The sequence below is a fragment of the Talpa occidentalis genome, unplaced genomic scaffold, assembly GCF_014898055.3.
Source record: "Talpa occidentalis isolate TD23 unplaced genomic scaffold, MPIMG_talOcc4v2.1 talOcc4.17, whole genome shotgun sequence".
Lineage (NCBI taxonomy): Eukaryota > Metazoa > Chordata > Mammalia > Eulipotyphla > Talpidae > Talpa > Talpa occidentalis.
The window spans coordinates 23,730,839-23,746,586 of record NW_023601754.1 but is presented as its reverse complement, the minus strand read 5'-3'; the positions used below and the strand labels follow the sequence as shown (position 1 = coordinate 23,746,586).

At 42.2% G+C, this 15,748-nt stretch overlaps 1 protein-coding gene across 2 annotated transcripts in view; it reads right to left on the bottom strand.

The window, feature by feature from the left end:
• Positions 1-1,006: 1,006 nt before the first annotated feature.
• The window catches only part of MYLK3 (myosin light chain kinase 3), a 38,389-nt gene continuing 23,647 nt past the window's right edge, over positions 1,007-15,748 (bottom strand). For both annotated transcript variants that reach the window (XM_037516331.2, XM_037516332.2), the window contains exons 9-13: positions 9,852-9,922; positions 5,948-6,076; positions 4,322-4,474; positions 2,976-3,108; positions 1,007-1,809 (exon numbers count right to left, since the gene is read on the bottom strand). In XM_037516331.2, coding sequence (XP_037372228.1) covers positions 1,750-1,809; positions 2,976-3,108; positions 4,322-4,474; positions 5,948-6,076; positions 9,852-9,922 — 546 coding nt within the window. In that variant the 3' untranslated portion in view covers positions 1,007-1,749. The remainder of the gene's footprint in view (positions 1,810-2,975; positions 3,109-4,321; positions 4,475-5,947; positions 6,077-9,851; positions 9,923-15,748) is intronic.

The window sequence follows — 15,748 nt, the reverse complement described above, 5'->3', positions numbered from 1 at the left end:
ATGCCCAAAAAACTGAAGTTCCAAGGTTAAGAATCACCATACTAGATAGAATTATAAGATGTCCTTTCCAGCTCCTTCTTGAGGCTGCTCTCAAAAAACCTTTCTCAGAGAGGTAACTGATGTTGAAATTTATGGCATTTTTACCAAATCACTGATATTCTGTTATGCAAGTGAGGTTTCCAGCAGCCATCTCTTCCGGCGCTGATTCATTAGCTGGCCAGCTTTGGGAGCAGACCTGGGTGTTCTGGCACTGAAAATCTGACCTTCCCAACAAGGGTTAGTTTTCCAGAAAAAAAGTTACAACTTGAGAAATGCAGCAGCAAGCCTAACCTCACCGTTCCGCCTTCTGCCTCACTTCCCATACCCATGTCCTCTGCTCCAAAAAAAAAAAAAAGTCTATATTCTGGGACAAATATCCTGAAAGGCTGTGAAAATGTTGCAAGGCTAATTCAAGACTGAAAGTAATTACTCCAACTAAAACTACTGACCTAAGAAGGTCAGGGGAGTAGCTCAAAAAAATGGGTTAGAAGAAAAGGAATGAAAAGAATTGTTCACTTTGGAATAATAAAGTACTCCTCCTTCGCCATTTTATAAATTGATTAATTGATAACATTGAAAGTGGTATATCCTAGTAAAGCAGTAGGACGCATTTTCCTTTACTCTCTCCTTGTGTATCCTTTCTGTGCTTCTCTCAGAAAGCTGAACATTGGCACATTTTTATCCCTCTTTCACATACTGCTACTTGCCAGACTTCCTAGACCATAGACTGACATCCAAGGAAGGGAGGGCAGGAGGAAGACACCAATGTCAGGAGGGGGCAGAGAGTGTATAGATTTTATTTATTTTTTTTTTTTTATATAGAGTCATGTTTTATTTATGTATTTATTTGTTTGTTTGTTTTTTTTGTTTATACATGCACTGGGTACAGTCAGAAGCGCGGGAGGGTGAGAGAATTCACCAGAGCCAGAGCGGGGAGCAGAGCAGGCAGAAGGACCGAAGTACACTGCTGAGGGGAGCAGCGGGCGGCAGGAGAGGTCTGCGCGCCATGCGGGACCCTCCTCTGGTGGCCGGGGAGCAGCCGGGGATTGAACCGGCGCCGCAGAGGCCGCGGGCAGCTTCGCAACCCAGTGCTCAACCGCTGCGCCACCGGGGAGGCCCTGTATAGATTTTAAAAGCATATTCAAAAGAATTATTCTGATTTGGCTAAAATAGTTGGTATATTTTGAAATCTCGAAAAATATTAAGGATCTGTGCTTTGATTCTCAAAAAGGAGCACAAATTAAAATAAGTTTAAGAACATGTCCCTAAATCCATGGCACTTCAAACTGGAGCAAGGTAGGACATGAAAATGTTGGCTCACACTAGAACAAACCAAAATTCTAGGAATTCTCTGGAGGATAACACTGAATAATATGCACCCTTGTCAGAGAAGTTCAGAATTTAAATTTGACATATGCAAAGTAGAAGCTTTCCTATCTACCTAAATCATGCCTTCACTTGTCACCAAAAGTAGAAATATTTGAAAAGTAAACAGAACATTTCAAATTTAGTAATCGTATATAGTGGAACAAAAGTTCCTGGGTCACTTTCTTTAAAGCCACTTTTCATCCTCAAGGAAGGTAAGGATCATAACCTTTTTACAAAATAGAATCAATATTAGTAAAGGGCTAGATTATTTAGAATTTTGAGTCATCACTTCACCACTGGTCTCAGTATTTTCCGGGTCTATGGAAGCAGCAGAGTTGAAGATTAGGGACACGTTGGAAATTTCTTTAATCTGTTGGCAGCAGTCACCACGTAGAAATGTTTCTTGAGGTAAGGAGGGAAAAGAAGTATATTTATAAGCCAGTTGTTTTAAGAAGAAAGGATAAAAGGATTTAAACAAATTTAGCTACTTAAGTTTGTTTAAAATTGATCATCTAAAGGGGAAAACAAGATTCTAGCAAAGTTGGAGCAGAACTGTCCCGGGACTTCCAGGCGTGTTTGGAGCAATAGTGAAGTAAGAAGCTACCACGTCCTGCCCTTTTCACATGAGGATGGAGCCGCTGGAGGAGTGGCTTGCATATTATGATCCACGAGCCACCAATGGGTCACAAAAAGAAACTGGTGGTTATGACCAGCATTTTTCAAAAAAAGACAACCAACTGTCATAGAATAGACACATCCTGTTAAGAAGCTATGAACCTTTTTTCACACTTGGGTACCAGCTCTCCAGCTAAGGCACTGTGGTTTTGTTTCTGAGTGAGGATTGGCGTCAATATGAAAATGCTGGAAAGCCATTTCCCTGGAGGACAATTGTGTTTAAGACAGATTTGTAAGTCCCTGGTACCAACAGTGTAAACAAAATTTTAAAGCCTAGTAGGGCTTTCCCAGCTCTACTAGGAGCCACTAGGAGCCCTAGTACATCTCTGAAATGTGGAGGCATCAGATCTCAAGCTACAGTCCTGAGGCTTCATGATCATCAGTGAGGACGCTCAGAGTTCATTCTGTCACTGTAAATGTCCACCTAAGTGTGAAGGAAAGACTACTTTTATGCCAGTCATTCTTGGTCTGTGCCATTTTTTAAGCAAGCTAACATGCTTTGACAAAAACAGTTTGTTTTGTTTGTTTGTTTGTTTGTTTGTTTGTTTGTTTTTGCATAGAAGAACTGGGGTGTAGGCTAGAGGTTCAGGGGGTAGGGGAGAGAATTCACCAGAGACCGAGTGGGCAGCAGAACGATTTACTGTAATACACTGCTAAGGGGAGCAGCAGGCAAGACAGGTAAGTTCTGCTGTGCCATAAGTAGCTTAACTCCCTGGCCAGGGATTGAAGTACTGAGACTTAACCCCTAGGCCACCAGGAAGACTACCCCTTTTTTTCCCCTAAATAATCTTCCTACATAAAATCAAAATGTAAATGAAAACTTAGCTATAATTCTTTCAAAGGACATATTAAAAAGACAAGTGTTGCCTTTGCTAAAAGAAAAAAGCAAATACCTTCCATTTCCTCTGAGCCATGTATTTCTGCAGCAATAACTGGGATTTGAGGCGCACTTTAGATTTTGAAGCTTTGGCAGGCAAATTATTCAGCCACTCATGTTTCAGGCACTGTGTGGCACTCATTCTGCAGCTGTGAAATCAAAGGAGTTGGGACTTTTAGTTGGGGTGTCTTTTCTGGTCTCCAAAAATTTGTTCCAATTGGGTAGGAAGCCTGAGTCAATGAAACAGATTAATCACTTAGGCAGATTCATGCTGCGTTCTAAAAAGAGAACTCCTGGTTCTAAAATTTTCCTCCTTAAAGTGCAAAAAAGTCATGAGCAAAATGTTGCCTGTCCTCTAGAGAGGGAACATACTCCAGTCATTAATCATCACCTCCCAGAAAGGCAGAGTTTAGAAAGGCCAGCTGTGCCTGGAATTGCTTTTAAGGAGTAAAAGAACATGAGGCTAGAGAGGAGTTCATTTCCCCCTCCAGAGAATAATGTCAACTTGTTCCTCTATTTTAAATATTTTTCCTCTCACCAACCTTTTCACAATAAGAGAGAAACAAAACAGTAGAGACCAGGGAGCCAAGAAGTATTAGAGCGCAGGCTTTGGGCTCACTCCTGGGTCATTGGCAGTCGTTCCTATTTGTCTGCCTTTCAGAAAAACCAGTGGCTCCATCCGGGACTTTGATGTCACTGCTGATGACCTTCATTATCAAGAAATGGGTTTTTTGGCCTTTAGTCTGGGGAATAACATCTCCTTAACTCATCCTCCCTCCCCCCATATCAGCTTATTAATAGGAACAAATTAGAAATAAAACAAATTTGTAAATGTTTCTTTCTAAACCTCTATCTAGATTTTATGCTCCTAGTTGTTTACTTTTTTTAACATCTATTTTTTATTTATGCATAAAAGAACTGGGGTACAGGCCAGAGGTAGGGGCGGCGAGGAGGAGAGTGAGAGGATTCACCAGAGGCAGAGTGGGGAGCAGAACAGGCAGATTTACTGAAATACACTGCTAAGGGGAGCAGTGGGCGAGTCAGGGGAGGTCTGCTGCGCCATGTGGGTAAGCTCCCAGGCTGGGGCTGATGTAGGGGTGGTGGGGGGGATCGAACTCATGCTACACTGGCTGGCAATAGCTTGATAGCACTGAGACTTTAACCCCTGTGCCACCAGGGAGGCCCTCCTAGTTGTTTATTTTTAATTGATTTCCTTCTTTCCTTTCCAGGCTACCTTTTTTGCTCTAAAGAAGTAGCAGACTGAGACAGCCTGTGCAGAATGGGTCAGTAGGGAACCAGCATTAGCCTGAGCTTCACAGCACCCAGACCAGCTGTCACCGTCAGGATGGCAGTGAAGGGTACCTTTTCTCTTTAACCAGCAACCGGGAGACAAAGTCCTTGGCCTCCTCTGAGAGCCCTTCAAAGGTGTCAGCATCAAAATCCCAGCTACAGTTCACAATGAAATTCATGGTCTCTGCGTCTGTTTCCCCTAGAAATGGGGACAAACCACTGAGTCTACAAAGGAGAGAAAGGACCGTCAGTATGTGGAAGCCACACTTGCCACTGCACAGCTGCAGGACAGAGGAGAATCTTATGAGGTTCAAGCAGAACTGGAAAGGCTCAAAAGAAAAGCATCCCCATCACAGGAGAGGGGCGAGAGTGTTCAGTTAGGGAAAGAAGTTAAGAATTGGAAAATGGGAAGCAAGGTATGTCAAATAAAGTCCCTATTGTGCTCACCTCTTTTCCCTCACCCTGAAGTAAGGAGCAAATCTGGCATTTCCCAGGTATATATTGGCTTATTTAAAAATAGCCTAGCAAAAGGGAAGTGGGGAGGGCCTAAAGGCAGAGTTAAGCAGCCATTTTCTCTGTTTGTAAATAAAAACCAGTCAAGTGAGTGGGGTCTGGGGCCCTTGGCTCCTGCTCTTGGTCAGGCAGGTTTGATCTCGGTGGGTCATTTGGGATTCCAGGTCGGCAGAACAGGTAGGACACATTTAAGAATTTATCTCCCTCTTTTCTCCCTGAGTTGTACATTTCCTCATTTCCCTTCCCTTGTAAATAAACCTTTTGTTAACCTTTAAAAAAAATTAAAATAAAAAGGTAAAAATTAATTAACTGACTAATTAGAAACTATGCCCTGATCGATCAGGGTGAATTAAAAAAAAAAATAGCCTAGCATGTCTCTGAGATATGTAGGCTTGTTTAAATGGTACCCAGACTTCAGGGGCCAAAGAAAAGCTGAGTATAGCTCTTCCAGGGAGAGTAAAGAGACGACACCCTAAATGGCTGGCCTTGGGCCTCAAACTTCTCCCAATAGAGCAAGACACACATTCAAAGCTGTGGGCGAAGGAGGCAGTTGTGCATGACGAGATGATTGGGAGCAAAGCATGACCTTGTTGGGCCTCAAGAAACAACTAGGAAAGTCCACAGAGAGTGGAGAATGTTTAGTCTGTGCACAAATCCCCTCTCAGCCCGTCCTCAGCGGGAACAGAGAGTGCAGGGCAGGAGGACAAGGTGAGAGAGCGTCTGCCCTGCCCATCCCTTCTGACCACTCAGAGTCTTCCAGCCCCATGTGAACCCGCAGCACCTGCACTGCCTTGCTGCAGGGTTTTCTCTCCACTTAAAGCTTTTATTCACCACAAACTTTCAAGGAAGTAATGTAATGCCCCCCCAGGATCAGCTCACAAGGAACAACTGGTAAGAGTTGGTGCATAAACACCCTAACTTCCCCACCCTCAGGGTGGGGAATAACTCTGCAAGGGTGTTCCGAAATGGATCCCAGAGTCCCCCCACAGGATGACACTCCAGATACCCACAAGGCTTACTGGCTGGAGAACACTGGCTGCCTTCCTCTCCTTCTTCCTTTCCCATTCCCTTGTTCTTATTTCCTGGGAACACCTTCCAAATAAACTACTCACACTGCTTTGTGCTGAAAATAAGCAAAGGAAAAAGGCTCCCCACCCTCCTCCCACTCCACCGCACCCCACTCACAGCATGTAGGTGATGACTCCCACACTCCACATGTCTGTGGGGAAAGAGACAAACTCGTAGTTGACAACTTCCGGAGCGAGGAACTCAGGGGTGCCGAAGTTCACCTTTAGCTTCTCCCGAGGCTTGTACCTGCAGAAGAGGGGTGCAGAGCACCATGGGAGTGTGGCCTGGGAGAAGATTTCGATGTGGGGACTAATTCCTGGAGGAAGCCAGGCATTTCCTGGTCCCCCATGTCAGCTGTGTTGTCTGCTCTTTACAGCCCACCACACATATAGTTTTCTGGGGAACTGTCTCACACCAGGCCCTAAAGTCAGGCTTTCCTTAGTCACGGGGGAGAAGCAGAAAACCACAGTTCTCCAGGTACTTGAGAAGATCACTGTCACTATCTTATTCGGCATGCAGCCACATGAATGAGCACAGGTTGGGTGGAAGCTGTATTTGAAGGATTCCTCTGTTAGTGGGTGAAATGTGGTTAGAAGAACAACAGTAAGAACCAAAAGAGGAAAAATGTTCAACCTGACTAATAAGGGAAATGCACATCAAACCCACAATGAGACCCACTATCAAAAACACCTCAAAATAGCAAGTTTTGGTTAGAATATTGAGAGGCTGGGAACTATTAGAGATAGGAATGTAAAACAGTACAGCTTGCACGGGAAACATTATGGCAGTTCCCCCCAAAATTAAAAGTAGAATTCCTATATGATCCACCAATTCCACTTCTGGGTATATATCCAAAAGGATTAAAAGCAGGGTCTCAAAGAAATATTTATTTATCCATGTAAAGTCACAGTCACCAAAAGGTGAATGAGTAGATAAACAAAATGTGGTACATCCATACAATAGAATACTACCAGAATTCAAGAGGAAAAAAATTCTAGTGTCTTTGATGAACCTCAAGGACCTAATGCTAAATGAAACAAGTCAATCACAGAAAAAAAAGTACAGTATGAGATACCTAGAGTGGTTAAATTCATAGAGACAGAGTTGGTTTTGCAAGGTGGAAAAAACTCTGGAGACTGTTTGCACAACAATGTAAGTACGTTTAACACTATTAAGCTAATCTTAAAATTCTTAAAAGATGGTCAAATTTTATTCTATGCGTATTTTAGCACAATTACAAAAAAACGAAAAAACGGGCATTGTTTTAGGATTTAGAAACTTTAGAACGTTGATGTGAAAGATGGTTTTTAGAATCACTTTTTAAAAAAAGATTTATTTATTTGTACAAGCACTGGATACTGTTAGAAGCACGGGAGGGTAAGAGAATTCACCACAGCCAGAGCGGGGAGCAGAACAGGTAGACTGATGAAGTACACTGCTGAGGGGAGCAGTGGGCGGCAGGAGAGGTCTGCGCGCCATGTGGGACCCTCGCCCGGTGGCCGGAGATCGAACCGGCGCTGCAGAGGCTGCGGGCAGCTTCGCAACCCAGCGCTCAACCACTGCGCCACCGGGGAGGCCCTAGAATCACTGTTGAAGAAGAAAATGTCTAGCTAGAATTTAATAGGTAGCAACCAAGATATCCTTTGGTAAGCAAGTGAATAAACAAACTGAGGTACATCCAGACAATGGAATAGTATTCAGTGCTCAAAAGAACTATTGAGTCGTGAAAAGCCATGCAGGAGCCTTCAATACACATTACTAAGTGAATAATTCAATCTGAAAAGACTACATAACATGATTCCAATTATATGATATTCTGGAAAAGGTAAAACCATGGGACAGTGAAAAGACCATAATTTTCAGGGATTAGTGGGAGGGAGAGGTGAATGGGTGGAGCACGGACAATTTTTAGGGCAATAAAAAGTCTCTATGATGCTATAATGATGGCTACATGCCATTAGACATTTGTCTAAACCTTTAGAATCCAACACCAAGAGGGAATCCTAAGCTAAGTTATGGACTTTGTGTGACTATGATGTATCAGTGTAGGTTCATCTGCGGTAACGAGGTACCACTCTGGTGAGGGGTGGCTCCTCTCCTGTCACCACGAGACACAGAGGAGCAAGTTGCTTGCATCCAAGTTCAGTTCAGTCTAAATTGTTGACTCCCAAGCAGTGGTGTGTGAGTAAATGTTTAATGTCCAATGATCTGATTGTTTTTTTAAAGTCCTGATTTGCAGCAGTTGCCAATTTCTGTGGTGTAAATACTGATTTCACCATGGCTCATTGAATGTAGCTTATAAGAAAGCACAATAGCCACCATTCTATGGCCTTTGCACTATAAGGTACAACAGACATAAGTAACCCTGTGAGCATTAAACAACACAGACAAGCATTGCTTAACAACATTTCGTTCGATGACGGATCACATATGCAACAGTGCTTCCAACAGATCCCCCCATAGAACCTATCGAGGTCTGTGTATTTACAATTTATGCTGTCAGCATGTCACATTTCTCAGAACACATACCCATCATTAAGCATGGATGACTGTAGTAAAATAGAAAGTGAAACATTTTGAAATTTTAATCCTTGTTTTTATAATAATTTGTTTCACTGTAAGTTTATACCATTTCATTGTAAATAATGACCATGTTTAACAACAGGCTTACGTAACTCCTGATCATGAGCTAGTATGAGTTGGGTTCAGCATACTACTCCCTCAGCTGACTCACTAATGTGTGGATGAGAATAAATGATTGTTATTTCAAGCACTGCTTTTTGGGGTGGTTTGTTATATAGCAATCTTTTTTTTTTTTAAAGATTTATTTATTTTTATACAAGAGCTGAGGTACAGGTCAGAGGCACAGGAGGGTAAGAGGATTCACCAGAGACAGAGTGGGGAGCAGATCAGGCAGACAACCGAAATATACTGCTGAGGGGAGCAGAGGGCGTGACAGGAGAGGTCTGCCATGCCATGTGGGAATCTCACTGGCTGGCCAGGAATCGAACCCATGTGCTGCAGAGGTGTACAGCCTCACAGTGCTGCACTCAACCCGCTGCACCACTGGGGAGGCCTTTATAGCAGTCTTATGGCAATAGCTAAGCAAGAAGGCATCCACCTCATGTTTTGTCAAAATATCCACCAAGATCCCCTCTCCAGACTCTAAGGATAGGCTTTGGTGACCAGAGGTCATATTTGAGGTTGTAACCACATAGGCCTGGGGTAGGCACCTCCTCGCACTGCCAAAGGGACTGATGAATGAGGCTTGGATTCCAATCTCAGCACATAGTGGAACCAGGAGGTCATCATCACACACATGGCCATAGGTCAGGACAGGAAAACAATCTATACTTCACTTAAGGGACTTAAAGATATTTTAACTATTATCTACAATGCTCACTTCATGCAGTGAAACTTGATACTCGAGTCATAGGATGGCTCTGTACTGCCGCTGTGTTATCGCAGTTAACCTTCATAATTCATCGTTCCATATCCACATTTGCCCCATTTTTTCACCATTGTACCAAGAACTAACCCAGCCCTGAGTGGTGTTACCCTACACGGTCACACACACACACATTTTCCCATGTAACCTAGTCATTTCCTGAAGGGTAGGCATGGTGAGTGATGAGAAATGAATAGAGTCAACTACCCAGCACCCCCTTTTAACATCGCTTCCATCTCTGCTCTGACAAATGGTTTGAGGAACGGTCTGTTGTCAGTAAAGCTGCAGCAGCACCCGTAGCACAGAGCAGCCCCTGCAGTAGCTACAGGCCTGTCTACAGAGTGAAAGGCAGCCAGCCTCTCAGCGAGAGATTTCTCAGCCCCAACGCTTGAAAATTGGCTGAGCTCAGTGTATGTTAATTTCATGATTAAAATTGTAATTATTATTAAAAATAAATAAATGTGAACTGATTATATATTTTTTTAAAAACTGAGCTGTGGATAACCAGAGCCAAGATAGCCACACAGAGTCCCCCAGGAGTTTTGTCAAAGTGCCAAAATACAACCCCCTTACCTTTTAGCCAATCCGAAGTCAATGATCTTAATCTGATGTCCTGTCTGATTGACACATAGTATGTTCTCTGGCTGGGAAAGAAAGAGAAGTCTGCTTAACTCATTCAATAGCTAAGAAAGAAGGTTTGCACATTTATTTGTCAATAGGTCTCAGTTCACCAGACTCCAAGGGAAATGAATGGCTCAGGGAAGACAGATAATGAAAATAAAGTGGGTTGAATGATAGAGTAAGGAGTAGGTGGACTGTGGGAAACTGGAGTATTCCTGCCCCGTAGTGACTGCTCAGCTCCAACCCCTTGTCACAGTGCAGGAATGCAGGGCCCATGGCTAGGGTTCCTTCATCCTCAAGAGAAGCCAGAAATCCATGTTTTTATGTGAAAATTCCATGCTGTTAAATATTGACAACTAAATCAAATTTAAGCATGCATTTATTATATATGGGAGTCCAATGGAACACCGCTGTGATGCAGATTTGGTCCACAACTGCTTGTTTGAGACTGTTGGCTTGGAGTAGTGATTCCAAACCTGATTGTATATTAGAATTACCAGAAGAGCTCTCAAAAGTCCCAATCAGGCCTCAACCCTGACCAGTGATGTCAGAATCTCAGGAGTGGGACCAAAGCTTCAGTCATCTGGTCAAGGAAATCAGAGCTGCTAATGTCAGAGCTGCCATTTTGTGGTGATAGCTTTGACCCATGGGATAGAGGTGGTAGCCTTTACACACTTTCAGATCAGCTCTGAGACTCTGTAAGAGCCTGGAACAATGCTTACTTCTTGTGCCAGACAAATTTGGATTGATGGTGGGAATAAGGGGAGATGGAGGGCTTATGTAGAAAGGACCTGTAGACCTCAGTTCAGCGCTTAAGATCCAGGGATCTGTTTTCTACATTATCTGGGATTGTAACCCTCTCCATTCCTGAAACCTCAGTGTCTCCTTCTGTAAAACGGTCACGTTTGCAAAGGATCTGATCCTTTGCAAGGATCAGATGACGTGGTATGCATTAAACACTTTGCAGCTTCCAGAGCAAGTGCTAGGTTCGACTTCTCCCAACAGAAGCTTTCACTGTGATTTATGTTGCAGTAGCACCATGCAGTTCTTAAGTTAGGAATAGGAGAGGATGATTTTAAATCACCACTTTTTTAAAAATAAAGTCTAGAACAACATTATCCCATAGAAATATGTGAGTCTGATACATAATTTAAACTTTTCTAGTTCTACATTAAAAAATACAAAGAAACAAGGGAAATTAATTTTTGTAACAGCATTATTAAAATACAAGTAATAAATTAAGTAATATCATAAATGCACCATATGTAAAATGCACCATTTTCAAGTGTATAATTTTGTGACTTTCAGTACATTTACACACTTGTGCCATGATCACTACTATCTAATTTTAGAACATTTTCATCACTTAAAAGAAAAAAAATACATGGCCATCAGCAGTTACTCTCCATTCTCCCCTTACTTCTGATTCCTGGCAATCACAATGTATTTTCTGTCTGTGGAATTTCCTGGTCTGGACACTTAGTATGTTAAACCATTATGTACTCTTGAGACTAATCCCACTTTTTGTGTATATACTCTTTTATATGTGTTGTTTCATTCAAATTGTGGATATTTTATCAAAAATTTTTGTACCTACCTTCATAATTGACGTGGGTCTAGTTTTCTTATGATGTCTTTGTCCAGTTTTGGTATCAAGATAAGACTGGCCTCATAAAATGAATTAAGAAGTGTTCCATTCTCTTACATTTGAAATTTTTGTACAGGATTGGTGTTTATCCTCTAAACGTTTGATAGAATTCACCAGTGGGCCTCCCTGGTGGCGCAAGAGGTTAAGACGCAACCTATGAAGCCATCCACAGCCTCTGCAGCACGAGTTCCATCCCTGGTGAGGGAGCTACCCATATGGCGCAGCAGACCTCTCCTGACTCACCCACTGTTCCCCTCAGCAGTGTACTTCAGTCAGTCTGCCTGTTCTGTTCCCCACTCTGTCTCTGGTGAATCCTCTCATCCCCCACACCTCTGGCCTATACCCCAGTTCTTGTATGCATAAATAAATAAATCTTTAAAAAAAAAAAAAAAGAATTCACCAGTGAAGACAAATGAGCCTAGGCTTTTCTTATGGGTAATTCGTTATATTAATCTGATCTCTGGTTATAGGTCTACTTAGATTTTCTACTTCTTGTCACTTTCCAGTGACTTATGTTTTTCTGGGAATTTGTTCATTTTACCTAGGTATCTAATTTGTTGGCATATAGTTTTTCATAGTATTAGTTCTTATAATACCTTTTAAAATTTCTGTTAGGAGTAGTCATGCCCTTCTTTCTTTCTTTTTTTTTTTTTAAAGAGGCATGTATTTTATTCATTTATTTATTTATTTGTTTGCTTATACAAGCACTGGGTACAGTCAGAAGCGCGGGAGGGTGAGAGAATTCACCAGAGCCAGAGTGGGGAGCAGAGCAGGCAGAAGGACCGAAGGACACTGCTGAGGGGAGCAGCGGGCGGCAGGAGAGTTCTGCGCGCCATGTGGGACCCTCCTCCAGTGGCCCAGCCGGGGATCGAACCGGCGCTGCAGAGGCTGTGGGCAGCTTCGCAACCCAGCGCTCAACCGCTGTGCCACCGGGGAGGTCCCTCTTCTTTCAATACTGATTTTAGTAACTAGAGTCTTCTCTCATTTTCTCTTTGTCAGTATAGTAAAAGATTTCTCAATTCATATTTTGAACAAAACAACTTTTGGTTTCATTGATTTTTGTTATTGTTTCTATTTTGTTTCCTTTGTTTCTGTACTGATCTTTATTATTTTCTTCTTTCTTCTTGCTTTGCGTTTAACTTGCGCTGCTTTTGCTCTTTCTTCTGATGGAATTTATTGATTTGAGATCTTTCTTCCTTTGTAATAGGTGTTTGCTACTACAAGTTTCCTTCCGATTTTAGGTGCACCTCCTAAGTTTTGGTATGTCATGTTCTCATTTTCATTAATCTCAAAGTATTTTCTGAATCTTTATCTTAATAATATATTTTATTTAATCAATATGTTCAAAATATTATTGTTTAATAGGTTTTCAGTGTAAAATATTAATGAGATTTTCCTATTGTTTGAAATCTAGTGTGTATTTTGTTTGTAGCACATTTCAACTCACTAAATTTTCGTCAAAATTTCAATCAGATGGTTAGTAAGAATTTTTTTTTTAAAGATTTATTTATTTATACAAGCACCGGGTACAGGCCAGAGGCGGGAGGGTGAGAGAATCCACCAGAGACAGAGCAGGGAGCAGAACAGGCAGAAGGACTGAAATACACTGATGAGGGGAACAGCGGACGAGACAGGAGAGGTCTATCACACCATGTGGGAATCTCCTTGGCCCACTGGGAATCAAACCGGCACCGCAGAGCTGCAGACAGCTTCACAGCACTGCACTCAACCCACTGCGCCACCGGGGAGGCCCTATTTATTTATTTATTTTTAAAGATTTATTTTATTTATTTATATAAGCGCTGGGTACAGTCAGAAGCACAGGAGGGTGAGAGAATTCAACAGAGGCAGAGCGGGGAACAGAACAGGCAGAAGGACCGAAGTACACTGCTGAGGGGAGTAGTGATCGTACTGGCTCTGCAGAGGCTGTGGGCAGCTTTGCAACCCAGCACTCAACCGCTGCGCCACCGGGGAGACCCTATTTATTTATTTTTTAAAGATTTATTTATTCATGCATACAAGAGCTGGGGTACAGCCCAGAGATGCAGGGGGTGCAGACAGAGTGGGTAACAGAACAGGCAGATTAACCAAAGTACACTGCTGAGGGAAGCAGCGGGCGAGTCAGGAGAGGTCTGCTGTGCCATGTGGGTTGCTGCCTGGACAGCCAGGGATTGAACTTGTGCTGCAGAGTCTGCAAATTGCTTCATAGTGTGGTGCTTAACCCCTTGCACCACCAGGGAGGCCCAGAATTTAGATTTAATGAAGTATTAGTATTTCAATGACATGACACTTATAGTTGAAATGTGATTTCATATTTAAAAGTTTTTCTACAACTGAATAGAATGTCAGTTTTTATTTTATATTAATTAAAATTAATATGAAATTTAAAATTCAGTTCCTTAGTGACACTAGGCACATTTCAAGTCGTCACATGTGGCTAGAGGCCACTATAATGGAGAGTGTACTGGAGCACTTTAGGCCACACAACACCCCTAAGAGGTAGATATTTCCCATTTTGCTACTGACGCCTTTATGCAAGAGTTAATGGCCAGGAAGAGACTGCATTAACACAAGCCTTGCTTGTGGCTTGGGAAATGATAGTCTCCTGCTTACAGAGTCATAGGGTTTGCCCCCAAGACTGTTCCTGGGCCGAGAGCCACAGAGTGGAATCCTGAACTTCCCTTAATTCCTTCACCACAGAGAAGCTGCTCCAGAAGCTCTGAAATTACCTCTAATGAGTACAGAAAAATCTGAGGCCAATACCCCACCACCTTCACCATTTTTCTAAGAATCCCAGCCTAAAAGCCTGATGTCAATCAGGAAGATGGCCAGAAGGAGCGTGTGCGCCCACGCAGGTCTAGCAACCAACTTTTCTTTTTTTGTTTTTACTTTTATTTAAATTTTATTTTTATATTTCCCCATATAATTACAACCCCCTTATTTTGACCCCAAGCCCTCCTTTCCCCGCCCCCCACCTTCCATAGAGTGTCTCTGGTTCATAGTTGTTTGTTGATTTTGATATTTTCTTTCTTATAGTTATTCTTTTTCCTGGTCCCTTATTTAAGTTTTCTAGATTCCTGCTATGAGTGAGGCCATCCGGTATTTTTCTTTTTCTTTCTGGCTTATTTCGCTGAGCGTGATCCCTTCCAGCTCCATCCATGTTGCTGCAAATTGCATGTGTTTATCTTTTTTGATTGCTGAGTAATATTCCATGGTATATATGTACCACATCTTCTTGATCCAGTCATCTATTTTTGGGCATTTGGGTTGTTTCCAAAGCTTAGCTATTGTAAATAGTGCTGCTATGAACATAGGGGTGCAGGTGCTCTTTGGAATTGATGTTTCTGTGTCCTTTGGGTAAATACCTAGGAATGGAATTGCTGGATCATATGGAAGCTCTATGTTTAGTAGGTCCAGAAATCTCCACACAGCTCTCCACAGTGGTTGGACCAGTTTGCACTCCCACCAACAGTGCAGGAGAGTTCCTTTTTCTCCACAACCTCACCAACATTTGTTGTTGCTAGTTTTTTTAATATGTGCCATTCTCACTGGTGTAAGATGGTATCTCATGGTAGTTTTGATTTGCATTTCCCTGATTACAAGTGATGTTGAACATTTTTTCATATGCCTGTTGGCCATTTGCATTTCCTCTTCAGAGAAGTTTCTTTTTAGCTCTTCTGCCCATTTTTTGACTGGATTATTTTCTTTGTTGTTGTTGAGTCTCATCAGCTCTTTGCAGATTTTTGTGATCAGTCCTTTATCATTAGTGTTGTGTGCAAAAATGTTCTCCCAGTCGGTGGGGTTTCTCTTTGTTTTTGTTATTGTCTCTTTTGCTGTGCAGAAGCTCTTTAATTTGATGTAGTCCCAGCTGTTTATCTTTGCCTTCACTATCACTGCTTTGGGTGATGTGTCTGTAAAGATGTCTTTGATGTGCAAATCACGTAGCGTTTCACCTATATTCCCTTCTATGTATTTTATGGTTTCAGGTCTTATGTCTAGTTCTTTAATCCATTTTGAGTTGGTTTTTGTGTATGGTGTGAGGTAGTAGTCAAGCTTCATTCTTTGGCAAGTAGCGACCCAGTTTTCCCAGCACCATTTATTGAACAAACTTTCTTTAGCAACCAACTTTTCATCTTCTCTGGGGAGCCCCTGAAATTCCTTAAATGGCTTATACACAATCCTCGGCCAAAAGACAGCACAA